Source organism: Ursus arctos, chromosome X, assembly GCF_023065955.2.
Source record: "Ursus arctos isolate Adak ecotype North America chromosome X, UrsArc2.0, whole genome shotgun sequence".
NCBI lineage: Eukaryota > Metazoa > Chordata > Mammalia > Carnivora > Ursidae > Ursus > Ursus arctos.
Genome location: NC_079873.1, coordinates 26,017,651 through 26,045,420, shown reverse-complemented (window position 1 = coordinate 26,045,420; position 27,770 = coordinate 26,017,651). Strand labels below are relative to the sequence as shown.

General features: G+C 39.8%; 1 protein-coding gene across 18 annotated transcripts in view; it reads left to right on the top strand.

The window, feature by feature from the left end:
- The window catches only part of DMD (dystrophin), a 2,358,181-nt gene that overhangs the window by 2,015,704 nt on the left and 314,707 nt on the right, over positions 1–27,770 (top strand). For all 18 annotated transcript variants that reach the window (XM_057310259.1, XM_057309646.1, XM_048213297.2 and 15 more), the window contains 2 exons: positions 7,959–8,079; positions 8,698–8,966. In XM_057310259.1, the coding sequence (XP_057166242.1) occupies positions 7,959–8,079; positions 8,698–8,966 (390 nt within the window). The remainder of the gene's footprint in view (positions 1–7,958; positions 8,080–8,697; positions 8,967–27,770) is intronic.

Sequence of the window (27,770 nt, the reverse complement as noted above, 5' to 3'; positions counted from 1 at the left end):
AACCGTTTTGATTATAGAATCTTCAAACTGGGGCACATGGGTGGCACAGTCGGTTAAGTGTCCAACTCTTGATTTCAGCTCAGATGGTGATCTCACGCTTGTGATCTAGAGGTCATAAGATTGAGCCCCATGTGGGGCTCAGCACACAGTGAAGAGTCTGTTTAAGATTCTCTCTCCCCCTGCCCCTCCCCCCACTCAAATAAATAATTTTTTAAAAAAGAAATATTCAAACTAGATGTTAGAACTTTGATAAGGTGTTTAGCAAACCCCCACATTTTAACAAATGAGGACACAAGGGCTCAGGGAGATCTTATGACCAGTCGTAGATCACCCAGCCAAGCTTTGGCCCAGCCCAGACTTGAACTTTAAGTCAGCTGCCACAGCCCTCTCTTAACCACTTTAGTCTGCCTCAGAGGATGATTCTGTCAAGTTCTGCTGACACATGTGAATAACGTAGAGCCATTCTGTGAGATTTCAGTCTGAATAACACAAATACAGTCTTGCCACTTCAGTGGGAATATAGATAAAATTCAGCTCCATGGAAACTGCCCATGGTTGAAAGAGCTCTGTGTTTTGAAAAGCAAGGGCTTCTACTTACAACCATAGCGACAGGACCGGTATCTCTAGGTGAAAGCAGCATATATAGCTTTTCTCTCAAAAATGTCAGTCCCTGGGGCTCCTGGGTGGCTCAGTCGGTTAAGCCTCCTACTCTTGACTTCAGCTCAGATCATGATCTCAGGGTCCTGGGATCGATCCCCGCATCGGGCTCATACCCTCAGCTCGGAGTCTGCTTGGGATTCTCTCTCTCCCTCTCCGGCTGCTCGTCCCCCCTCTCAAATAAATAAATGAATATTTAAAAAAACTGTCAGTCCCTGTGCCCAGAGCTCTCATCCTGCCCTTCTCTCCTCAGAAGTACATCAAGCACGTCGGTATCTCACCCTGCATCCCCTCTACACGTGCTTCTAAGCTACTCCGCTTTATGGTATTAATAGGTATTTGAGGTAATATTCACCCTACTTGGCAGGAGAAGCGGGGGGGGGGGGGGAATCAAACAATCAGTGACTCAGTTGTTCTCTTACTTTCAGGTTTTTAAAATTTCTGACTTGCTTCATGGCCATTAGGATTTGCCACTTATGTATCTTCCAAATTATTATAATTCAGGGAACCTTCATTTTTCGCCATCACTCACCTCCAGCCTGGCTTCAGAATTTCAAGATTTGGATTCTAAGCGACTGGTGAACTGATGGCCTTAGGTAAATCGTAACTTATCTGTACTTCAGGCTGCACTGGTAAAACATTCACAGTATGAAAGTATCACCACAAACACACCTATTCAACCAAACTACTGACTCCTTCAGGACAAAGATCCAGTTCCTACATCTTCCCTCTCGTACACATAATAGGTTCAAAATTAATATTTTTCTATTAGCTAGTTAATTTGCCAGCAGTCAGTCACCCAGTTGGTTAGTATTTGTGATATATAAATACTATGTATCAGGGACGCCTGGCTGGGTCAGTCGGTAGAGCATGTGGCTCTTGATCTCAGGGTTGTAACTTTGAGCCCCATGTTGGGTGTAGAGGTTGCTTAAAAAATATTTTAAAATAATAAATAAATACCATCTATCAGATCATTTCACCTTAAAATAAATGGATTTACCTTGGGATGTCCCACTAGTACAATTTTGTAGTGCATGCTTCACATAAATTATTCTGTGAAACTTCAGAAGCTGAAGGAAGGGAAAATGTCACACTGGTATGCCTCATTTTTTTTCTCATTTGTAAGACAGAATGTTACTTTCTTTTCACAGAGGTGCTCTAAGTCTTTTGTAGTTGCTTCTGATTCTTCCACATCACTGTTTTAGGCCCTTGGGCCTGGCTATCTTGGAAAGGTGAAGAGGAAGCTGTGGGGAAGAGGATGAGTTTTAAAGAAAATAATTTTATCTGTTCCAAAGATTCAGGAAGTAAATATCTTAACATGTGAATATTGACATGTAACTAACATAAAGATTATTCTGTACGTGTATGGAGAAGGGGCTCTCTATCTGATACCTATTTCACACCAGCACATGAATGAACCAACTTGTCCAATTTAAAATATTAAGCATAACCTCTGAGGCAAAATCAGCATAGTATAGGAGTGCCTATCTTACCAAACATCACTCAAATAGACTTTCTTTGAGAGACAAGACAGTTATCAAAGAGTTAAGGCTCTTGACATTGAATGTTCTTGTTTTTGTTTAAAAAATGTCTCCATTTTCCTTCCTCTTAAAATGCAGTGAACTCTCATAACATGCAGGTTATGGTGAGTCACTTAGATACTGAAAAATGGGTTTTCCCTTATTTTAAAGCAGTATCTTCACTGGTTTTTGTCATCGTTTTCTTTGTTTTCGCATTGACTATATAAGCCTATCTCTTTTAGGGGCACCTGGCAGGAGGTCAGTCGGTTAAGCATCCAACTCTTGATTTCAGCTCAGGTCATGATCTCAGGGTCATGGGATCAAACCCCACATCGGGCTCTGCACTCGATGTGAGTCTGCTGTCCCTCTCCCTCTGATCCTTCCCCCACTCCCCTCCATCTCTAAAATTAATTAATTAATTAAATCTCTTTTTTTAAAAGCCTATCTCTTTTAAACTCCATGCTACAAGGACCACTGATGCTTTTTGCCTAGAAGTAGTGGCTTGTACAGATAGGTGCTCAAAATTTGTTAAACGAACAAATGGAAGAAGACCTTTCCTTCTAACCATGCTTAAAAATGACAGGTTCCTATTTATGGTTTTTTCCATATGGTGAGAAACATTACCATTTTCTTTGTCCTCTGATTGTCTTGAACCAACTATTTCTCCCTTTTTCCTGGGGTTTTTAACCTTTCTTACATTTCATCTACATGTTCCCAAATACTGAAGATAGAGCACATAACCTTCTCTTCCATCCACCTTCTTTTCTTAATTTCAGACAACGATGTGAAAATAATGGTGCTTATGTCTTTGTAATGACAGAACTTCCTTTGTCTTTTCTGTAGACTCTTTTTAATCCTCAGTGACTCATATTTAAGAAATGAACTGTGCAGCTGTGATGGTGCTGAGCCCTTGGCAACAACTCGAGGGGCAAACAAGTGGTCTCTCACAATGGGTGTTCGCTTGTAACAATGGAGCTGCATCATCAAACAGTGTCTTAGACTTTGTCAATTTGATGGGACCTTTAAGATCTGCTTCCGTATTTTACAGACCTTACTCCAACAATCATCTCCACTTCCCCCATCTAGGTCTTTAATAGATTCCTCTCTGCTATGGTAACCAACTGTCCTGGTTTGCATGAGACTGTCCCGGTTTTAGCATTCAGAGCCCCACTTCATGATGCACTCCCCAGTCCCCGACAAACCGGGATGATCAGTTACCCTCCTGCTAGCTTCCATCTTCCACCCTGTGTGAAAACCATTCCTATCCTATGAAGAACATGTATTCCTTTTGCATCATAGTCTGCTCTGTCCTCCTTCCTATTTTCCTTCTTTCCCCGTCAGAAAAAAAATATGTTGCACAGTGTTCATCTAAAATACTTATTCCTTCTTCTCCCAGTCATTCCTCAGCTAAACCTACTTCTTTTTTTTTTATTTTAATGTTTTTTTATTATATTATGTTAGTCACCATACAGTACATCCCTGGTTTCTGATGTAAAGTTAGATGATTCATTACTTGCGTATAACACCCAGTGCACCATGCAATACGTACCCTCCTTACTACTTCTTTTTTTGTTGTTGTTATCATGCATTTTATTTTTTTTTTAATTTAATAATGATTTTTTATTTTATTATGTTAGTCACCATACAGTACATCCCCGGTTTCCGATGTAAGGCTCGATGATTCATTAGTTGTGTATAACACCCAGTGCACCATGCAATACGTGCCCTCCTTACTACCCATCACCGGCCTATCCCATTCCCCCACCCCCCTCCCCTCTGAGGCCCTCAGTTTGTTTCTCATGGTCCATAGTCTCTCATGTTTCATTCCCCCTTCTGATTACCCCCCCTTTCTTTATCCCTTTCTTCCCCTACTGATCATCCTAGTTCTTATGTTCCATAGATGAGAGAAATCATATGATAGTAGAAGGGCATCTCCTTACTACTTCTGAGGCTACTGCCCTCCACTGAAATTGCTCTCACCAAGTCCGATGAACACTTCTCGGTGCCCGTCTTGTTTTACGTTTCTCCGCCATGGTTGGAATCTCTCGGTCACTTTCTTTCTCTCTCTTCCATAGTTCTACACTTCACATTTCCCCCAAGCTTTCTACCTGTCCATTCCATTCTTTCTTGGCTTCTCGTGGGATCCAGGTCCTCTATCTGCCCGTACATTTTGTATATTCTCCAGGATTTTCTCTTTAGACCACTCCACTGCCTGAGCAATCTCATCTACTAAAGTAATTGTAAGCCTTGTCTCTATGCATAATCATAGGCACTCAGTGGATGTTAACTGAACAAATGGCTCCTAAATCTTCTTTACTTCTCCCTAAACATCAGACTTTGATATTTATTTCCTTCTGGAAGGAATGGTACCTCTCCAAGCTGAGCATATCATATCCTCTTACTCTGTTCTCCAAACAGACTCCCCCCTCATGTTAGTATTGGGGTTTCATATTCATCTTCATTACTTTTATCCTGAATGTGCACATGAGGTGTTCTGGATCAGACATAGATTTCTTTTAGTTACCTAACAGGAAATATCATTGCCACACCCCCATCCCAGCCTTTGCCCCAAGTCTTACTCCTAGGGAGACGTGAGGAGAGCCAATGGAAAATGTTCCTACATGACTGACTGTGTATTCCCTAGGCCAGAGACCAGGAAAAAGGGTTTTCCTTTCTTGTAAAGTGGAAAGAGGCCTTTTCCACCAGAAAGGGTCCCCGTCTCCTTCTGAAAGGGTCTCCTTGAAAACATAAATGGCCTGAATCCTGATTCCAACTTTTCTAGAAGCCAAAGAGCCCCACATGCCTCATATTTTACAAACTGGAAATTCCAAGGTCTGTTTGGTTTGTTTTTTTTCCCCAAACTGTAAAGACCTAAAGAGATAGCCACTCCAGTCTTGCTGACAGATTGGAGCTGAATCTGGGAACTTACTCTTGGCTCTAACCATTGGTCTTCTTGGATGAGAGAAATTAACTAGACACATGACTGCAGATCTAGTTCCCATGGTATGGGAAGGTTCTCAGGAGCCAGAGCTTTTTATAGGCATGCTGAGAAATCTGGAAGAGTTTATTGCCTCACATGCAGGTTAATTGCACCCGGCATTCACTCATCTCCCCAACCTGGAAACTAGAAGTCTTCCTTGCTCCTTCCTCTCTCTATTCAGTCACCAAATTCCCACACCTCTACATACTAAACATTTTTCTCCTCTATCCTTTTCTTTTTGTACCTACTGCCCTGGGTCAGGTCCTCATAATCTTTCACTAAATTCGTGCAATTGCGTCCTAACTGGTCTCTCTAAATGCATTTCTGTCCTTCTCAAATACTTACTCTGTATTTATGTCAGGACATCTATTTGAAACACACACCCGCCCATGCCACTCCCCTGCTTAAATTCTCTCCAAGGTTCCTGGTTTCCTGCAAGAAAATACCTAGGCTTCTTAGCAACTCAGAGATTGAGCTTCAATTTCTAAATTAAAGGTCAAATATAGTTTAAGATAATGACACTGTCTTAGTTGTCTCTGGATATGTCCTCTCCTTGTACTTTATGTTCTAGAAACTGGGCCTACTTGAGATAACTGTACATGGCACACTGTATTATGTCCTATGTCTTCACACATGTATTTTCATCATTTTTCTTCCTCTTCCTCTAACCTGCACTTCCCAGACTAACTCATGTTCATGCTTAAGAATCCTTTATGAATGGTATCTTCTCTAGGAAGCCTTTCCCAATTTCCTTTCCCATATTGTGCAAACCTATAGCACTTTCCACACTGTGCTGAAATTAGGGGCGCCTGGGTGGCACAGTCGGTTAAGCATCTGACTCTTGGTTTCTGGTCAGGTCATGATCTCAGGTCTTGATCTCAGGGTCGTGATCTGAGGGTTGTGAGTTTGAGCCCCACATCAGGCTCCCCGCTCAGTGTGGAGTCTGCTTGAGATTCTCTCTCCCTCTCCCTCTGCCCCTCCCAAACGTGCTCGTTCTCTCTCTAAAATAAATAAATAAATCTTTAAAAAGAAAGAAATTATTTATGTGTTTGTCTCTTCTACTGTATACAAGTTTCTAAATGGGAAGAGTTATTTTGCATTCTACTTTTTTCTAGTTTCTGATACAACCACTGACACATAGTAGTTCAAAAAAGGAGCAATTATGATTTTTATAATTAGTAAAGTCGGAGTCAGTTGCCTCCTGTCAAGTCCAAATGGAGAGACTAGAAAAAATAATAATTTTCTTGAAGTTGGGAAAATTAGATGTATGCACAAGAGTTGTATACACATACACACACGTGTGCATGCACACACAGAGATTTCAAATGAAATATTAGAGGGAGAATCAGCCTTACATGTAAGCAGGTAAATAGTCCACCTACTCTGTATTATAATACCTACTCTGTATTATTTTAAGGACACAAAAATATCTCACTGTACAGAAACTACATCCCCATCCACAGACTGAATCTTAATATTTCACTTAGGGAATTATATTATTTCAATTCAAACACTTTGCTTCTCTTTAGTGAATTGTAACTAACTATGGAAGATGAATCATTTTGCAAAGTATGAAACTCAGGATTTTTCTGAATGATGAGGATTTTATTTATAGATGTGTCATATAATACAGTTCTAGAGCATTCCTACAACATGATATACCCAAAGTTCAAAGGAGATACAGCTGAATTTTCCCTTAAATTCATTAGGTAACATTGCTAAAAATAGGGCAGAATTGGAATAAAGATATGAATAATTAAGCCCTAGCTCAGGGTAATTATTATTATTATTACTTTTGCTTTTACACAGATCAATTAATGTTTATGTGGTACTTAATACTTTCATTAACATTTTTACTTCTGAGATGGCGGAATATGGTCAATGAGTATCTTCGATGGTTTCCAAGTATCTGTCAATTTATTCTAGCCTCACACGATGTCTCACAAGCCTTAGCACTCAATTACGTATGAAGTTTATTGTTTTCACTCTCTTTCTAGTGTGTTAGTTTTCTCCCTTCTTTTCATCCAGAAGCTTCCTGAAGGCAGAAACTATGCATTTTGCTTTCCTTTTAATCCCCTGTATCAGTGAAGATTACAGATTAGAGATTAAAACTGATAACTAGCCTAGATGACCCCTAGAGACCGATTCTAGGCCTACCCTTTTATAGAAACCTGTTCCCACAATTCCTACTTCCAGTATACCTCAGAATATTCTTACCATTCTCAAAGAAGTCACATTGGATAACATATTGGGTACTTTCAGAAGTGCTGAGTTTTTACATAGTTTACTGTTAATATTTCATTTTATTTGTTGTCAGATATTTTGACAGAATTAGCTGGTGGTTATGAATTGGATTGGTTGTATATTTCAGTACAACCTATGTTCTTCCAAATGGCCCTTCAGGCTCCCTACTATGTTCTGGATAACCATTCTTTTGGGTGAGTGGAGTATTCATTAGCCCTGCTAGGGTTTTGCAATGTGTATCTTGCAACTTTGGCTTCAGATTTCAAGTTTGACAGTCAGGTTGTACAAATAAATCACTCTTATCTTAATGAAAAGACATTAACATATCTTGGAAGTTCCCCCCATGCTCTCCAGAATAGCTTTACACACACCATGGCTTCCTGATTAACACAAAGATCCATATATAGCCTTCTTTATCATTTTGGGACTATCGGTTTAGAAAAAAAGGAGATAGAAATTGACCTGGGAATTTCATAACCAAGTTCTGAACACCCAGGATTAATTTTGAGAAGAATGCCACAAGCCAAATAAGCATTTCTTTTCATCTCGTTTCACAGGCCTTCAAGAGGGAATTGAAAACGAAAGAACCTGTAATCATGAGTACTCTTGAGACTGTACGAATATTTCTGACAGAGCAGCCTTTAGAAGGACTAGAGAAACTGTACCAGGAGCCCAGAGGTAATTGAATGTGGAACTGTAATAACATATTGATAGAAGGATCAGTGGTGACAGAGCAACCCATCCATTCTTGCTGCCAGGGTCTGGATAGCTCTCATATTTTCTAAGTTAAATAGAATCGATTCAAATTAAACATAGATGTTGAAAAAGAAAAAGGAATCATAAACCACCATGCCTAAATCTGTTTGCACATTCATAAACAAACAGTAAAAGAGATTAATTAGTGATCAGTTATTGAAACATTTAGAAAATAATAAACAAAAGAGATTATCTGTGAGAAGGAATGCTATTGTGACAAAGACTACACGCTAATTGTCAATTTAAGAGCCTGACTGAAATAAATTAGAGCTTGCGGTGTGCATTTCTCCACTCAGTAGCTTAAATGAATCTTGGATTATCTGAATGGTAGAAGGTAGAACAGATACACTCAGGAGGATAGACTCGAGATGGGCTGGACACTATCAAAATTTATGCCAAAGTGTAAAAGAGCCATTAATCAGCGGGTTGGCCTCTTGTTAGACTGTACTCTCTTTCTTCCAGGATGACCTTTTCAACAATGTTTTTTTTTTTTAAACAAAAATGACTGTGGCCTAAAACCTTGTCATATTACCAATTTAGAGCTGCCTCCTGAGGAGAGAGCCCAGAATGTCACACGGCTCCTACGAAAGCAGGCTGAGGAGGTCAACACTGAATGGGAAAAATTGAACCTGCACTCAGCAGACTGGCAGAGAAAAATAGACGAGGCCCTCGAAAGACTCCAGGAACTTCAGGAAGCAACAGAGGAGCTGGACCTCAAACTACGTCAGGCTGAGGTGATCAAGGGATCCTGGCAGCCTGTGGGTGACCTCCTCATTGACTCTCTCCAAGATCACCTCGAAAAAGTCAAGGTACCATCTATTGCTTTGCTTCAGAGCTCTTTGAGAGACTCAAAAGAGGTTCTGATCTGAACTTGAGTGCACTATTTTCTTCTCACAAAGTTAAAAATAGGGCCCTTAAGCTTTAGAAATCAGGCTGTCTTTCACAAATTCAAAATCATCTTGCATGCGGTATTTTCCCTAAGAGGAGAAAGTGATCTAATCATCTCTGTCCTTAGTAATGTGAAATGAAATATTGAAAAGTTACAGAGTTAAACAATCATTCTGATTTTGCTATTAGGAAATGAATTTAAGTGTTTGTACTACAATGATCTGATTTGTGTGTGTGTGTGTGTGTGTGTGTGTGCGCATTCTTTGTGAAACTTAGTATCAGAGTAGGGAAAAATACAACACTTAATCAAAAGCCAGGAGCCTAGGCTTTGGCCTTTGTGCTAACTAAATTATATGACTTGGGTGAGTTATGGTACTGTGAATTGAGACTGTTACTGCTGCCCTTCTCTTAGAAGGCAATGTATATAATACAATTCTGAGTTGTATTAGTGCACTGCAGATATTAGGACATATCATTATATATTTGGAATACTGTCCCTGAGACCAAAGTTAAATTCCCCTGTGGCACAAAGATGATAAATATATTTATAAAGAAAAAATATACGTATTTAGGAATATCATTTTGAAAACCAGCAACTTGAAAACATATTTTGTTTACTCATCTAGCGTCAAAACCAACAAAAGTCCTCCCAGGTTCAAATTCAAAAAAAAAAAGTGAAACTCTCACCTGCACTCGGCGTGTTTGCCAGCAGCCTTGTTTTGGAAGGTCTCTTCTCCCTTGCTCTCCATGGCATTGTTTCATCCACGTTCTTCTTCCTCCTTTGTTGTCCTTTATTTTCTTCAATTCTGAAACTCTCCCCACCCTTCAGATGTTGGCACACCCAAGTTTCTTACTTTAGCTCAATGTCCTTTGTATTGTGTAAATGCTCCCAATTTGAATTGGCGAGGACGGTGACAAATACCAGTTTCCGGTCTGGATCTTTTTCCGATCTCCTCACCCGTATGTCATTAGAATCAAAATGCAGCCCTTCTGAAAGCAAGTTCCTTCATTCTCATGTTTGTCCATTCCCCTGCTGCTCTTCCCTCTCACCTGCCCTTTCTTCTGTGTTTCCAATGTCGAGTTGCTCAGGCTTGAAACTTGAGTTCCTTCCTTAAATCCTACATTTTTACTGATTGCACTTGGCCGCTCATTTTACCTCTGAATATCTCTTTTCTATTTTCTCTCCTCTTTTCAACCAATGTCCTGTTCTAGCCCCCAGCGTGTGGTAGTCAGATTGTTGTCTTATAGTTCTTGAAATCCCATGCCAATCCCATCTTTAATCCCATGTTCTGGCATACCATAAACACTACATTTTCTTTTGTTTTTTTTAGGTTTTATTTAAATTCCAGTTAGTTAACATACAGTGTCACGTTAGTTTCAAGTGTACAATAGAGTGATTCAGCACTTCCCTACAACCCCTGGTGCTCATCACAACAAGTGATAAACACTGCATTTAAATATTTGGTTAATGAATGAATGAATGAATGAACAGTTTCTTTACTGGATTTCTACATTATCCATCCTCTTCCAACTCCAGCCCAAACTCATCACCAGAAACTGTCTGCCTGAGAATGAAGTCCAAGGAATGAAGAGGCCGGGTGGCCCTTTTCTTCCTTGCCCTGGTTTAAATTCCTAATTGTTACTCCCATCCTTCAGGCCGTTCTCTATACTCTTGCCCTACCAAGCCTTTACCCAAATATCCCTGCTTTTCTCCTAACTCTCTGCCTTTGCAAATGCTCTTCTCTTGGCCTGGATTACCCCCCACCTTTTGTGCCTGGTGATCTCCCACTCAGCCCTCAAGGGCCAGCTCAAATGGCTTCTGTCTTTGTAGTTTGTCCTAAGTGTCTCCCAGCCACAGCTGCCTCCAAGCAGAAGAGATGGCCCCCAGGCAGTGCTTTCAGAGACCACCACACATCCTCCAGCTGTCGGCTTACATTTCCCGTAGCTGGTCACTTAAAGCGAGGTTCCCAAAAGCACGGGTCACGCTGTGTATGGTGGAATGCGCAGCTCCTAGCACAGCGTCCGCAACATCTAAAGGAATCTAATTCTGCTGCTTTGTTCCTTTGCTCCCCTCTGGTTTGTGAGCCCCCGTACAATGTGCTATCACATGTAGCTGTGAATGAAGCAGACTTGGTCTTTGCCCATATGAAGCCTACAGTCTAATGTTGAACTGAGTAGCTCTTCATTAAAATAGTAGGTGGAGATTGAAGAGAAGATTACAATTTGGCTGTATAACTTGGAAAATCTCTTCCCCCTTAACATTCTGTGACCCTATGACTTGCAATTAAAACAGTGGTTAACATTGCTGGCTACTTGGAAGTTAAAATAATGTTTTGAAATATATTACCTTGTATTTGTTCAGCATTAAAAATAGTACCTTTATTCGAAAATATAGGAACTATTTTTTTTTAAATCTTCCCCCAAAATGACAAATGAGTTTAGCAGAATGTCCCAAAGGAACCAAATCAGTTGATAAATTAATTAAGTGGCCGAAGCTGTAGGCTTTGTAGCAGACATAAGGGGTTCATTCTTAGCCTATCTGCCGCACAGGCGCCCTTGTAGTCTCCTGAGTACGGATGGAGAATGTACGCAGCACGATTCAATAACCAAAAAAATCACTCGAAGTAGAACAGCTCAAATATCAGCCAACCCTCACTGAAGCCTATTTGCATCTTTCCTCTCACTTCCCTTCTCTTACCTGGTCTTGATCCTAAGACCAAGTTTATTTGCCACACCGTAATTGGTCAGAAGCTCCTTCTGGTCCCAATAACAACAAAACCGAGATGCACTCACTATTCCTTCCTAAAAGAGCTTGTCCATGCCAACGCTTCAGACAAATCAGTTTTCTCTGTTGCTTCTCAACAACACTGGCTTTGAAACTCTGAAGCCTTGGTGGGGGTAGTTTATAGGGAGTGAATTTTATTAACTAAAACTTACTTTGAAAAGAAGTAGAAGAGCACTTAAAACCACCATTCCCATTTTTCTATTCAGCAGTTTAAGCCCTCAGAGGCTCCACGCTGTAGGGAACTCCAAACTGAGAGCTAGGCATGCAGCCAGAAGAGCATTTTAGTTACCCACTTCAGTTCGTTTTCATCTCCCCTAGTGACTCTATTGTAATACCCACCTCCACTCTCCTCTTACTTGTTAAAGAAGCGGTTATACAAGTTAACTGTGGCATGTGTTTTTCTGTGGGATTGAGCATTGTATCGTTTCCTTAGCAAATGTGGCTTTGTGATTTGGCAAATGGAAAAAACAGCACAACGAGGTCCTGGGACTCTTTGGAAGTGGCACTGTTGCTGGCTAATCATCTTCAGGACAGTGTATGTGTGGTAAATCCAGAGAAAGGAGCGCAGTGTCAGTATTGACTGTTTAGCTTACTAAGAGAATCTCAACCTTCCAAATAGAGCTTCCATAGGAGTAACCCCTAGAATAAAATCGAAAATGTAAATGCTTCTTTATTTTTAAAATTCATGATTTATACAGCTTATCCAATATTTCAAGGACACCATCATGATTTCTCATTTAACTGGAAATAATACCACCAGTTCTGTGACTGCACAAGTATTCTTACTTTCCTTATAGTAACGGGGAGTAGGAAGAGCTCCTTGAATCACTGGGTGCTCTACTTAGACCTGGAAGTGGAATATATGCAGGTTTTAAGAAAGTGGAACGACTTTGGAGCCTAGAGTCTACATATGACATTTTCGTTCTGGAGAACACTTCCCATGTGAAAAAGTTCAGGAGTTGTTGGTGCTCCAAGTTTTCCTTTTTGTTCTAACGTACCATAGTTTCTTTACACAGAGTGGTATATCATTCTTGAGCCAGGAATATTTCACTGCCCTTAGTTTGCCCGTCGCCTCGAAACACAGTTTTTCGCACTATCACCATAATTAAACTCCCCCAGGCTGCCATTTGGGATTATGCAAATTTGTCGTGGCTATGTAGTTATTTCTTTTCTATTTTTTTTTTCATCAGACTTTTAACTCACATTTCTTCTTGCAAAAGGTCAAGGACAGGGATTCTCTGAGTTTATCCTTAAAGTTCTCATGATGAAATCTTTGGATTAGATCTTTTTTAGGAATTATCATTGAGAACAATGCAGTAACATTTGCACTAGACCAGGGACTATAATGAAGCCATCGCCACCAGGCCGTCCTGACTTCTGTATGTTCAGCATTCACATCTAAAAATGGAAGAAGAGAACGGGCAAGTGCATCTCTTCAGGCCAACCATCCTGAGTCCCTGGGGTTTGGTTTAGCTGAGAAATTTGTCAAAGAAATACTGTCTCGGACTCTGACACTGAGAAGAGCAAGTATGTTTCCTCCTGATAGCTAATGTGAAATGTGACGTAACATAGTAGAATTTCATCTTCACCTTGGCAAGCGGAAGCTTTCTGCCATGTTCACTCAATTCTCTCTTCCCTTACTGCTTTTCTCATCTTAACTCTGGTTCTGTTTTATTATTGTTTTATTAATTTTGTTATATTTGTCATTTATATGAGCCAACTTTCAACCCTTTCTCATATGTGAGTTTTATAGAGAAAGCTTTTAACCCATTCTGGTAGAGTTAGGGCACGCCAGGTTAGACAGAACGATCACAAACAGGGCCACCCGGAGAATGATTCAAACTATGAGCACTCTCTCAACTCTGAGTAAAGAAATGATATCTCCATAACGAACGAGGTGTACTGCCCATAGTTGGAGAAGAAAAGTTCACCAATATTTTGTTAACGGTTTTAAACAGCAAACGAATTGCTCTGTGGAGGCTTTTGTTGTTATTTTCCTACAAATGCTGTGTGTATTAGGTAGCCTTTGGTTGAGAAAAAAATAAAAGCAAAAAAGATGTAAGCCTTTATAAATCTGGGTTAAATGTGAAACTAGCACCTGTCATATGAAGTAACCTGGGTTTTATCCCGTTTTTTAAAGCATGCATCCGTGATGTTTAAAAGCATATCATATCTTTAATATCATACCTTTATAATATGACACCTTTAATATCTTGGACTACTTCTGTAAGAAGGCATATTATGGTAAAGCCTCACATACTTTAAAAGTGTCGTGTTTATTCTTTAAAATAGAATGGTCATTGTTGGCTATAATAGACCTTAGAAACTAAAGGAGGAATTCGTCATCTTAAAAATCCTGACCAAATTATTTGTTCCATGTACAATAAATTGTAAGTTAGCATTCCAGAAGGGCTTATTCCTTAGTTCCCATGTATTCGCTCTCATTTCCTGCTTTGTTTATAAAGCTAAAAGCAAATTACTTAGGACAGCAGTGTCGAATCACGTTTCTTACCCAAGGCATCTGATTTTAGCGAGTGCTGTGTGTGTTTTAAAATCCTCTACCTCGACTTAGGCAAATAGAACCTTCGTTTACCATGCTATTCCCATCCTGCCTTTGAAACTTCTGAAAAGCCAGTGCAGAGTAATTGTTTCAGACATCTGCTTAGCATACTTTGAAGTGCATATAAGTTCTTTTTCGGTTTCATTTGAACCCCAGCTGTCTTCACCGAAGTCTATAATCAATCTGAATTAAGTTGTCCTACTTCTCCTAATAAGTCTCTTATTAAGTTCTGCATCAGCCTCTTAGGGAGACTTAAAAGCTAATTCATGTAGAATTGCCATTTTCTACTAATTCATTTGTCAGCTCTCCAAATTCCAACGAAAACAATTGCAAAGACTATTAATTTGGCTCTTCATAAACAACTTATGTAAGTGTAGTATACATTGGAACTGAGCAAACGATTTAAAACAGTGGGTGGGAGGAAATGAGTTGATGACATTCAACGCACTTTCTTTTTGACTGTTTCTAGATGCCGTCTACATTCAAAGCAGAAAGGCCTTTATTTAGTAAGAAACATCCTTCTGCTTTAACTTTCATAAATAAGATAATTACTGAGTGAACTTTGCTTAAAGATAGGGAAAGGCTTTAGAACAGTTGGAAAAGGAACATGGGGTTTTTTTTAATTATTATTGAACTTATTTTAATTTGGACTTCTTTGTATTCCTTTGATGGGCTGTGATAAAAGAAGGAGCTAGAATTGGTTACCATTGTTACTGCATTAAATCAGAGTTGTACAGCTCCTCTTCTGGTCACGGGATATTTAGGAGAACATGGATAATCAAAATGTTCAGCTAATGAGTTCATCTGACATTATTCTGCTAAGGAAGTATTTAATTAGATAATGAAAATTTCTCCAAAGAATGTCATCCTTCCTACTCTTTGAAAACAACCGTATCAAAACCTGATCCTTTAATATGCCAATCCTGTTTACTGAGGATTTACTCCAGAAGCTTTGTTTGTGGCTGGTCGTAATTATAAATACTATTCCTCAAGAGTCTTAGATCATAAAAAGACTCTTCAAAACAAAAGCTTAAGTAATAGACTGTCAGCATTAACGGATCTCAGAATTCAGTCATTCATTCATTCATGACATGGTTAAAACCTATACCCAGAGAAGTCTGATCTCATTATGGAGTGTGAATGTTTATTTCGTGAATAAAATTGTATTGGGGATCATGTTAATGGCAGCTTAGTTTTTCTCAACATATTATTATATGGCATCAAGCCGAGGGAGCAAGAATTTGTATTAGCTTGTGCGTTCATGTCCACGTACCACGTTAACAAGAAACAGCTTGGAAATGTGTGTGTTATTTACCTGACATTCCATATTCCTTAGAAAATGGAAGCATACAGCCAATGTATGTTTTCATTCTCCTTTGGAATCTACCAAAGTCATAACAAGTTTAGAGTTCACAACTATGTTACTCTCCTACCATAAGCACAAGGCATGATTTGAGAACAAATAACCCCAGGAGTGGACTCCTACTGTGTTCCCGTCATGCTCGGCAATTATAGTTTTCAGAATTACACGGGAAACGTTGGCACCAATATTCTGCCTTATGCAAACTTACACTAAGTTAAACAATGGCATTGAATAATTGTTCTTGGTAAACCAGTTCTGTGGGTATTATGGGAACACATGTGCCTATGAGACTAATGTAGCCCTATCCTTTGAAGACAGTTAACTTTTTCATAATAGGAAGAGTCCATTTTTTTCATAGTAAGATTATTTTGTACTAAAATAATATTTTCAGTTACATTTTATGTAGTGCTTCTCAAACTCTTCTACTTCTCTTCTCTTAACGGCCAAGGAGTTGAAGCCTGATAGCTTCCCCTCCCACCTCCTTACCTCCTTTTACCAGGAGCATGAAGTTCCTTTGATGTTTCTTGTTTTATTTTTTACATTTCATGTCAGTTTTGTGATCTTCTCTGTAAGGTATTTATTGTGTTTTAATATGAAAGTGTTTTTCTCCAAAATCTTAAGTGAGATGAATCCCCCAGGACATTTACCCAAGGGTATGAAAGCATAATTTGAGAAGCATGATATGAAAAAATGCTTAATTTGGGCAGGCTTCATCTTTTTCCATCAGCTTCTTTCTTCTGTGCACATCCACAAAGAGTCGATCCTTGCCATTTCCGATTTATCTTTTGCAGTTTTATCTGATCACTGTGACCCACAAGGTCCATGACTTAAAGCTTTTTGTAATTTTGAACACGTATTCTTTGAGGCTTCTGTGCAGCAGTCAATTAACTAATGACTTAACTTGTGTTATAGGTCACGTTCCCTGCAAACAGACCCTGAGAACAGGGGTCCGGGTGCACATTGATTTATAGACAGTCTGCTTTCAGGAGAACCCTGTATGGGAGTTAGAGAAGCATAATAAGGGAGAAGAAGAGCCAAGCAAGTATGCCATCTCCAGCAAAATCGAGCTCTGTGTCCTGATCCACAGAGTTGTGGATCCAGAGTGTGCTGGAGTATAAACCGCACAACAGAGTTGTCCTTGCACACCCCAGCTCATCGCTGCAGAGCTTCTGAGTCAGGAGTTCTGGAACAGGGCTGAGAACATGCATTTCTAACCAGTTTCCTGGTGATGGTGATGCTCTTTGTCCAGGGACGTTTTGAGGACCACCATTCCATTCTGAAGTTGTAATATATATATAGTTTATTGGTAATAATTCATCAATTCTTCAATAATTCTTCCATAAATATATCACTTATTACTTCTTCTATATTTATCAACATCCAGAACATTTAATTTAAAAATGAATGCAGGCACATGGCCTTCTGTGAGAGTGATTGATAGCTTAGGTAGGGAGCATAGTTTCACTCAGAAACCTTGAAATGAATAATGGCCTACCCTTTCTGAGTCTCTCTTGTGGAAGACATGCGCGATTATTTATTCCAATTTTCCTATTGGTATTTTACTGGCACTCGGACAATTTGGGGCTGCTTCCAATGATTTAGAGGTTAACTTGCCTTCCCATTCTTGATACTTTAAAATTAAGATATTTAGTCACATAATTTTTCACCCTGTCTACGTGTAATCACGTTCACCAATGACAACAATTAAATTTAAAAATTCTCCTCAGATCGTCTCCCTCTCCTTCTGCCCCTCCAGCTCGTGCTCTCTCTCTTTCTCTGAAATAAATAAGTAAATCTTCAAAAAAAATTCTCCTCAGAATTTCCTGCTCAACATACTGAGTATAAACAAGTACTTTACAGAGTTTCTGAAATCGAAGACCTTCAGAATAGTTGGGACTATTCAACGTTTGAAAATTAAAACCTGCTTGCTAGATACGAATACTGGGTAGCTTATCCAGGAGTTCCTACATTTTATAACTTGTCACCCCACTGAGGCTCTGCATTCAGGGGAGGCGGGTATATGTGTAGAGAAATGGAGACAGATGTGGGGTGACACTGGGAGGAAGCAGGAAGCAGGCTGAACTGCAGTGACTGGAGAAGGGGGATTTTTTTTTCCCCAAAGGTGGTGCAAAATCCGTCTATTAAATACCTGTGGGAAAAATTCATTGTTGTGGTGTGGGGTGAGTGGTATATGTATGAAGAATCATGGGATAAATATAATAGAAACAAATGTCTTTAAATATGCTTTGATGTTAAACAAGAAACATTCCAAACAAACTTTCCCCTTTATTCTGGGCTCCTGGTGGGGTTAGGGGCAGGGGTTACATTAAAAGTAATTTGATTAATGTTCAATGTGAAATTGAAATAACTATGTATAAACCCACTCAAATCAAGTATACATTAAATAATTGAGTTAACTGAATTAGGCAGAGTAAGGGCACATTGATTTTCAATGTTTTTAAAAATTGGTCCACATATCATTGTTATGTTTTTGTTTGTAAACTTCAATATTTATTAAGTTTCCACAGTGTGTTCAGTCCTGAAATGTCAAACTCTCTTAACCAGAATGAGGCTGGAGAATCTAACACTAAGATAGATTTCTATTTCTTTTTAAAGAATCGATTTTTATGGTGAATTTTTTTTCTTCCCGCAGCAAAGAGCCTGCTGGTTCTGTTTCAAAGCACACATGTTTTTAGAAGTCTTATTCCCTGGGATTCCACATTATTATGGACTCAGTGGGCTAATTTGTAACTTTTTCCTATCAGATATTCAAATCCTATTATCATGATCTTAACATGGCATTAAACAAGTTGGCGAAGAGAATAAAGTCAATTTGTCAGCCATATATGCCAAAGTATAGTAATTAAGTAGAAACTCAAGTGAGTGTGGGAAGTAAGCAGTATATATTGGTTTGTTTTTCAGAACCAGTGACAAACCAATACTGAGTTTCGTCTTACTTACTTATTTTCCTGCTTTAAAATATTTCAACCCAGTTTGGAATCTATATATTGCTGTGAACTTAAATCCTATTAGGTCTTAATTAAATAATTCTCATTTAATCGCTCTGTGGTTTAAGGCTTTTGTGTGTCCCAAGGACAAGTAGGCCACATGCAACAACATTTCACCCACTTCCCCCTCCACTTGACAGTTGGATGTCAGCCTCAACATATTTCTAGCAGAGACAGGGCTAAAGCCAGAGAATGGTTCATTGTTGTCAGCCTACACAAACCCAGTACTAGAATGGCCACCAGGGTTACCCAATAGAATGGTAACTTTTGTGCATCCAGGAAAGCATAAAATTAAAAGAAATATAAGCTAAACAAATGAGCGTAAGTTCCATTGATCCTTTGGCTCACACAGGGAATAAAATATTACCTTTGGAAGCACCCTGACATTTTGTTACAAAGGTTGAAAGAAGACATTTCCAAGGTTGTCTCAGTGTTGAAATTGCCTGGGGGTTGGGGTTGAGTGTCAGATGCAAGATGGGTCTTAATGAAATGTGACCCACTTTGACTTTCAAAAAAAATCTTGAATTCTTAGTGAAAAGATTTTTTTTTCAGATTTTAAAGCCTTTTTTCAACTGAAATAGTATTCTCCTTTAAATAATCGATACAGCATCACTCACCCAGATTTTTGAGGATGCTGAGTCATACTCCTTTTTTGAAAAAGAAAAATAGTCTATTACTGTTAAAGTGTGATGTCTTTGTTACTTGAATACTAATTGTTTTTTTTTAAAGCTAGGTTTGGCCAGTGACTTTGAGGTTTTTTTTTTTTTAATAACATTGAAGTACGTTGATTAGACAGCTTGACACTTAGACACATTTGTGTAAGTAGTAATTTATTCATCATTCATATGTACTTAAGTGGACATTATCATGATAGCAGTTGTCAGAACAGAACACAACAGGCTATGAATTTAGATCTTATTTTAAGATGTGATCAGAAAAATCAGGGGAGTATCTTGAAAGTGAAAGTTCTCAATAATAAAGTGAAAAACAGGAAAAACTGAGTCAACTCTTGGTTCCACTTAAGAGGCTAGATCTTTTGCACACATGTATATACATTGATATAAAAATAATAACCACTAGGGTGCTTAGGTGGTTCAGTCAGTTAAGCATCTGACTCTTGGTTTCAGCTCAGGTCATGACCTCGTGAGAGTGAGCCCCGCGTTGGGCTCCACGCTCAGTGCAGAGTCTGCTTTTCCCTCTCCCACTCCTTCTGTCCTCCCCCCCTGCCTTCTCTCACCCTCTCTAAAATAAAATAAAATCTTTAATAATAGTAATAATAGCCACTAACGTATCTGGAAAGGCAACATGGCTTGCAAGTAAATACATAAGACTTTCTTTTTTTAGCCTAGGGATATAATGAAACGAAGATGAACCATTGTAAAAAAATTTACCAATCTAATTTTTAGACGTGCTGTTGCATCGATTTTAATGAAGAAAATCCATTTTATGTTCATTTCGTATCTTACTCTTTTGTTTTTCTATTTGTAGAAAAGAAAGGTATTTTGGAAAGACTAAAACCATTTATTAAACACAGGAGCTACAATAATCTGAAAAGAAAAGTAGATACTGAAGGGCATTTTACAATCCTTTTTGGTCCTCTCCCACTTAATTACTTTTATCTTAGCTCTTTGAAAATTTATATTCATCTCTGGCTCAGTTCTGTTTTCGTATTTCTAAGTTGATAATATATTGAATGGAAAATCAATTCAGCAAAAATTCATTTTGTTTCAATGGTGAGTGCCTTCCCCGTGGAACTAAAAATAAATAATTGTGCCCAGTATAAAGCATACTAGGTGTAGCGTATCGCACAGGTAACCTCACAACCCTAGATTCCTCTATTAATTATTATTCATACACCCTGAGGTAGCTTAATTTGTCTTAACAGAAAAAAAAAGTCTCTCTTTGGAACTACTACATGCAAGACCATACCATACTTTGTCCTGCATTTGCTTGGCCAAAAATGTGGCATTTGGTAGCTATGGGTACCTTTTGGCTTGGGATTTGTTTCTTTATAAGCCTTGTAGAATAACAATCACCATTTAAATAAAATTATAACCATTAGAGGTAGGCTGCATGGTTATAGGAACATAGTCTCTTTTGTGCACTGCCATTTCCCTGGCATAAATAGGTGCTCAATCATATTTTTTGGAGTGAGAGAATAAATAAACTTGCACAAAAGCACAGGACAAAATGGTCTCTTTCAGATACGTAAGACCTGTACAAATTATTTTACAGATGACTTGCTTCCATTTGGCACCATTCTAATTTGAGCCATTGTTACTTCTTGCCCGAATCTACAGACACTCATTTTCACTCTTTTCTCCTTTCTGAAATGACCACAGGCTTACACTTGTCTACTTGATATTTTCTAGATGAACATGCCATGCCCGGAAGAATGTGACTTTCCTGTGATTCCCCACCTTATCTACTCAGGGAGTTGCTTCTGACCTGCCTTAGTCTCCTCTACACTTTGCAAACCTTATTGACACAACTTCTCATAGCATGATTATACTGTTCTTTCCATAACCCATGAAATTGTGTATCTCTTGTCACAAATGTGAGTCTGGCACGAGTTCCATTTTCCCAGTGCCCAGTACATGTATACGTAGTACGTATATATACATAGTACACAGTGGATATAAAATAAATGTTTTCGACTGAGTAGTCATGAAATCTAACTACAAGAGTTGCTGAGAATATGCCAATTCCCCTTTGCAGAAATCTTCATTATCTGCCCTGCAAAGGCCACTCATTCATGCCGATCACAACCTTGCTCCAAGAAAACACCCACGAGTGGCTCCTGGGTGGCTCAGTCAGTTGAGTGTCAGACTTTTGATTTCGCCTCAGGTCACGATCTCAGGGTCATGGGATCAAGCCCCATTCGGGCTCCATGCTGAGCTGAGTGTGGAGTCTGCTTGAGATTCTCTCTCTGCTCCTTCCTCCACTTGCGTGCTCTCTCTCTCTCTCTCTCTCTCTCTCTCTCTCTCTCAAATAAATGACTAAGTAAAATCTTTAAAAAAAAAGAAAGAAAACGCCCATGATTAGTCTTCCACAACTGCCCTATACTTCATGCTTCACCTTATTAAAGACTATTTGTCCTTCCCCGAACACATTAAGCTTTCCTATTTCTTACCCATCGTTCAAGCTCTAAACAAGCATCTTTGCTCCTCTTACCATGCTTCCTCTTCCTTTATCAGTTTTATGTCTAGTTCAAAGAGACCTTATAAAGCTGCATGATGGAGGAGGGAGGAAAGACAGGATTCCCCTCCTCCACCCCAAGGAAGTATTCGGAGTTGGCTTCAATGCCACAGCTACCCGATAAAGGATCTCAGTCCGTGGCTCTCAGGGATGAGCTTACTACCCTCTGCTTTGCAGAGTCTCCATGAGCCAGACCAAATAAGACCTTGTGTGACTTTGTGTTCCCCATGTTGCCTGACGCCATGCTTAACTGGTTGTAGGAGGAGTACAAGGAGAAATAGACCTGAACTTCTCATTCATCTTTGCAACAGTCCTGAGGTGGCCTTTTTCCTATCCCCTTTCTACACAAGAGGAAATGCATGCAGATGGTTGTAAATGAATTTTTTTTCTCTAGTAGGAAACCCTAAACATGAGAGAGAAGAGGAGAGAGAGAAAAACAAAGAGGGTGAGAGACACAGGTCATCCCTCATCTCAGCCTCAACATCTATAAAGTAGATGTTGAGCAAAGTAGAGAAACGTACCTCAGTCTTTGAAGAGAGAGCCTCCTGTGCCAGGGCTCGCCAATTTAGCAGTAGAGCCCCCTTTAGGCTGGATTTGAGCCCCCTCGGCCCCCTTGGGCCAAACACTCTGCAACTGCCATGGAAACCCTGGGATGGAGCTTTTTATCTTTTCCTATATAAATATTCTTAATTTTTTTTTTAGCCTTGCCACAGTGCCCTCCAGAAGACTATGCCAGGGTGTATCACCACCAGCAGAACATGTTTTCCTTAAATAGGTTACTTCTCCTTCTTTCCCACTTGCTCCATTTCTCTGAAAACTCTCTGGTTGGCACCCAAAACTAGAATGTTATGTTCTTGCTCAGAGGCTTAGAGGTATGTCAGAAGTGAGCACAGGGTCCAACATAAAATAAACCAAGTAGCACATCTAAAGAATCCAGTTATGGAAGCTGAAGGAAACAAGCTGGCTTCTTTTTTTTCTTAAAGATTTTATTTATTTATCTGACTGAGAGAGAAGCGGCAGAAGCAGGCTCCCCGCTGAACAGGGAGCCCAATGCAGGACTCGATCCCAGGACCCTGGGATCATGACCTGACCTGAAGGCAGATGCTTACCGGACTGAGCCACCCAGGTGCCCCTAAGCTGACTTCTTTTATTTAGGAATTTGGTGTCAGATTTTTATAGGAAACTGTGGTGATAAAGCAATTTGAGGATAGCTGTTGGTCTGAACTATTAGTAATTAATGCAAAAAGGCCTAATTCTCTTGAGTGTTTATTCTTTAATAAAAATGTATTGAGGGATTATCACGTGATGGTTCTAGGCATACCCTGGTGAAAAAAATAATATAGAATTTCCTTAATGAAGATTAGGGTCTTGGGATGGGACAGATGATGAATTAATAGTCAAATGTATATGCACTTTGAAATTGCCATCTGGGCCAAGAAAGAAGGGTGCAGAGGGGGAGAAAAATAGGGAGAGCTCTCTTCAAACAGGGAAGCCAGGGATGGGCTCATTTTCACGGTCGCATTAAGTGAGATCTGAGGTTCATGAATAAATGCCAGCCAGGCAGAGAGTACGGATATAAAACTCCAGGCTGAGGGAACAGCATACACAAAGGGTCTAAGTCAAGAATAAGTTTGGTGAGTTCTAGGAACATAGCGTCTTCCAAGTTCTTGTTAAAAATGCCAACTTCTCAAGCCCACCCTGGACCTACAGAATCAAAAACTCTGGGGACAAGGGGCACCCGGTGGCTCAGTCAGTCGAGTGTCCGACTCTTGGATTCGGCTCAGGTCACGATCTCAGGGTAGTGAGATCGAGCCCTGCATTGGGCTCAGAACTCAGCGCAGCGTCTGCTTCAGATTCTCTCTCCCTCTCTCTCTCCGTTTCTCCCCCCGCTCGCGTGCTCTCTCTCTCTCTCAAATGAATAAATAAAATAAATAATCTTTAAATAAACAACACTACATCAAAAGCTAATGATGTACTGTATGGTGACTAACATAACATAATAAAAAATAAATTAAAGAAATAAAAATAAATAAAATAAACAAACAACAAATAAATAAAACACTGGGGACAGGACCCTGCAAGCTGTGCATTAACAAATGCTCCTCAGTGATGATGAGGCAGGCTCTTAGTGAGAATCACTGCCTTACAGGGAGGTTCGAGCCCTGTAGGGAAAGGTGAGAGCAAGACAGGGCCAGCAGGAATAGTAAATGTGGGCACAGAACGAGAACATTTTAGACTGTCAGATCCGTTTGCAAATCCCAAAAACCTGTTAACTGTAAAACCTAAGCTGTCTAAAATAACTTCTGAATTTGAATATCAATGTCCTTGTGGTTGATATTTTTAATGGCTTATGGATCATTACTTATTTTTAAATAAGTAAACAGATTTCATTAACTGACATTTCGTTTGATGTTTTGTCACATATAATTAAAATTTCTCAGATAGAAAATATTGGCATTTCTTCTGTTTCCTTAGCAGCCTAAAAACATGGCTTGCTTAAATGATTTATTTAAACTCATTAGGGACCTTTTTATTTTAATTGTGCATATTTTGCATTTAGCCTCTGCAGAACACCGGTGAGCTACCTTCTTATTTCCTTTAACTGTGTCATGCAAAAGCTATGGAAAACTGGAAATATTTTTGTTTTTTATTTTTTGTTTTTTTGGTTTGTTTGCTTCTTTTTTCTGTGAAGAGAAAGTAATTAGCAGTCACAGTTAGGATTACAGAAACAACTTTCCAAGGAAATTAAAGTCACTAGACGTGTACGACTTGTTCTTCTAAGTTAAAACCTGTCCTTCGTGATCAATTCTGTCTTGTTCCTCATTTCTAATTTATATCTGTGAAGGCAAAATGAACAACATGCATAAAAAAGAAGATAGACGCTTTTAGTGTGGTAGAGCTGTAATTCAGCTCCTACTTTCAGAACCTTGAGGTTATGAGCTTCATAGTGAAGCCATGTCCGAAAAGATGAAGAATTACGACGGATGCAAATGAGAAAATGTTAAAAAAGAATTTACGCTTTTGTGTTCAGGTGTGCATTCTTTTTCAAGAAAACGAAGAGAAACTAGAGATCCTTTTTTCGTAAAAACACGGGGATTCTTTATGGGAAAAACACAGCAGTTAATTGCTGTTCTATGAGCGCCACGAATTTGGAAGTGTGGTGACTGAGGGGAAACCGTGGCTAAAATATAGTTACTGATAATTGTTTGGGAAATAAAAGCTCCAAATGTCTTCATGCCTACAAACTTCATATTGTTTTCCTAAAATCTGGGTGCTTTTTGTTTTTAAATTTAACCTCCCTCCAAGTCATCCAGATTATGCTACATCTAGGCCGTTTGTTCTGAGTCTGTTTCATTATTTATGTCCTTATTCTGTTTGCTGGTCAAAAGTGGTCATGTCCAACTATGAAAACGTACAAGAATGGCCCCGAAAGCTAAATGCGCAGAAGACGATGAAAAGAAACAGCATAATATTTTGCCTTCAGGCTACCACAATAAAACCCGATGCTGGAATGGAATGCAGCCGCATCTCTGTTAAAAAAGAGTGCGTGTTTCAATGGCATAATTTATTGTCAAGAATGTCTACCAGCGGCCTAAGTGATACGAAAGGCAGAGGGATGTACTCAGTCAGTCTGAGGACTACGCTTTATGTCTCAGCTCCATACACTCCCTCAGCATTTGGCAGAGATCAAGGAGTTAACATTATGCAAAGGGTGTCCGGTCTCCATTTTGTTGATGTATGGGATAGCCTCGTCATGTTAGTAATGAGAATTCACCTAAGAAGCCTCTTACAAAAAAACAAAACAAAGCAAACAAAACAAAAAGCGTCTGACCTCTGAAGTCTAAGGGTAAAGGAGATTGAGGAACTGGATGAAATCCGTCTATGTAGTAAACTGTAGGCACCCCAGCCAGATTCCTTCACTAAGCTGGTGAACTCATCCCCCAGCAACTCTGAGGGTTGTCTGCCAAAAGACTCATAGTTGCACCCTTTTCCAGAAAACCTCCCTCAGGCAAAAGGAAGCCACCTGCCCTGGGAAATTACACCACCCCTTCTCCCCTAAGACTGCCAGGGGGCAGCTAGTGGCCAATAACCGATTGACATTGGGGTAGAAAAGGACAACCCCTTTGTCTCAAGATGGAACCAACCGTGGTATAATTTGTGCTCCAGAGCTCCCCATGGGATCAAGCTGATGTTCGGCTCCAGCTGAGACCACATCCTTACTTAGCTTTTCTGTCCTGTCTGCCTGCTTCCCTCACATCAGATCACTCAGACTCCTCTTCTCCAAAAGCCAGCCTAAGTCAGTAGGTATCTGAGACAAATGCTGAACCTCCACCCTGGGCACCACACCAGGCAGTGAACCAACCAGAGTAAAGAGCCAAGAATTACAGTTAACAATGGATATCTCCAAGCCTGGTGCATTTCACGGAAGGCTTGCCTACATCTTGTCTTGTGTTTCTTTGTGATTGGTCCAATGACATTGGAGTAGCTCATGTCCCGCAGGTATTTTAGAAGCTCCAGTAGGCATCTGATCCTCTGGGCAAAGCAGCATGTGGTCCTTGACTCTATTGGCCCCAGTGGCAGGCATTCACTCCCATCAGGATAATGTAGCCATCCAGAAATGCAGAAGCTGCCAAACACAGCTGGGCTGTACCTGCCCCCGGTTCTTGGGTAACTGGGTTCTATGAGGCCTTCCCTGAGCCTCACGTAGGAGCTCTAATAACGCTACTCAAGCCCTGTATGTGCAGGACATGATGTCCGTTTCCTCCCCCTCACCTTCTCACTACTAACCCAGCATGAAAAATCCTGGGACTATTCCTAACGCCTCCTCTTTGTAGACTGTTTTCCAGGGATTTTGATTCTCAAACATTTGTTCAATAAGGTTTCATTGTAGAGAGAAATGCAATTAGTCACAACTTCATCTTTTAATTAATATTTGTGACATAAATTTCTCCGCACAGCCTTAGAATAGCCTTTCATCATCAGACCCTACTAATTTTGAATTTCTGGTATGTGACATGGAACTTCTATGAATTAGTAGGTTAAGCTTTCAGGAAGAACATTTAATGTCCCTAAGAAGGGAAGTTTTTCAGATTATCAGTGGCCCCATTAATATCTAAATGAAACACTTTACATGGGTGTGTGTGTGATATTTATCACGTCACACGATTTATAAATAAACTCCTAGGTGGCATTGCTAATTCACGCATCCCAGAGCCTCCTCCCCTTCTTGCCTGCTTGCACAGCTGCTCCTACTGGGGCCTTTCTTGGATTGTCCTGGACCTCCACCACTGACTCCCCTACTTTCTCTCCCTCTACAAGCCTCATCTTGCTTCACTTCCCTCCTAATCCAGTTTAGATTCCATCGTATGTTTTTCGATGACATTCTAGCTAAAATTTAAACTCCCTTGTCCCTGACAAAGAGATAGCTGACATGACCCCAAAGCTGGATCAACTGCTTTCTCCATGCTTGCAAGGAACACTGTTGGAGAAGGAGGAAATGGGGTGGATGGGTTCAAAAGTTCCAAAAAAAAAAGGTCGGTCCTGGGCCTCCAATGGGCCCTTGACACCATCTGGCAACCTTGCTAGATTCTGAGGTCAACTTCTGTCACAGTCTCTGTCACACCTAATTCAAATGTTCTCACTTACCCTGAATTCATGTTTTCATTCAATGAATATTTGTTGAACACCGATTTTATGCCAGGTCTGTTGCTTCATACTTCATAGAGGAATCAGAGGCCCTCAAAGTACAAGTCCCTAGACTTATTTTTTTCCCATCCTATAAATTGACCTTTGGTACCCAGCAGCATAGTC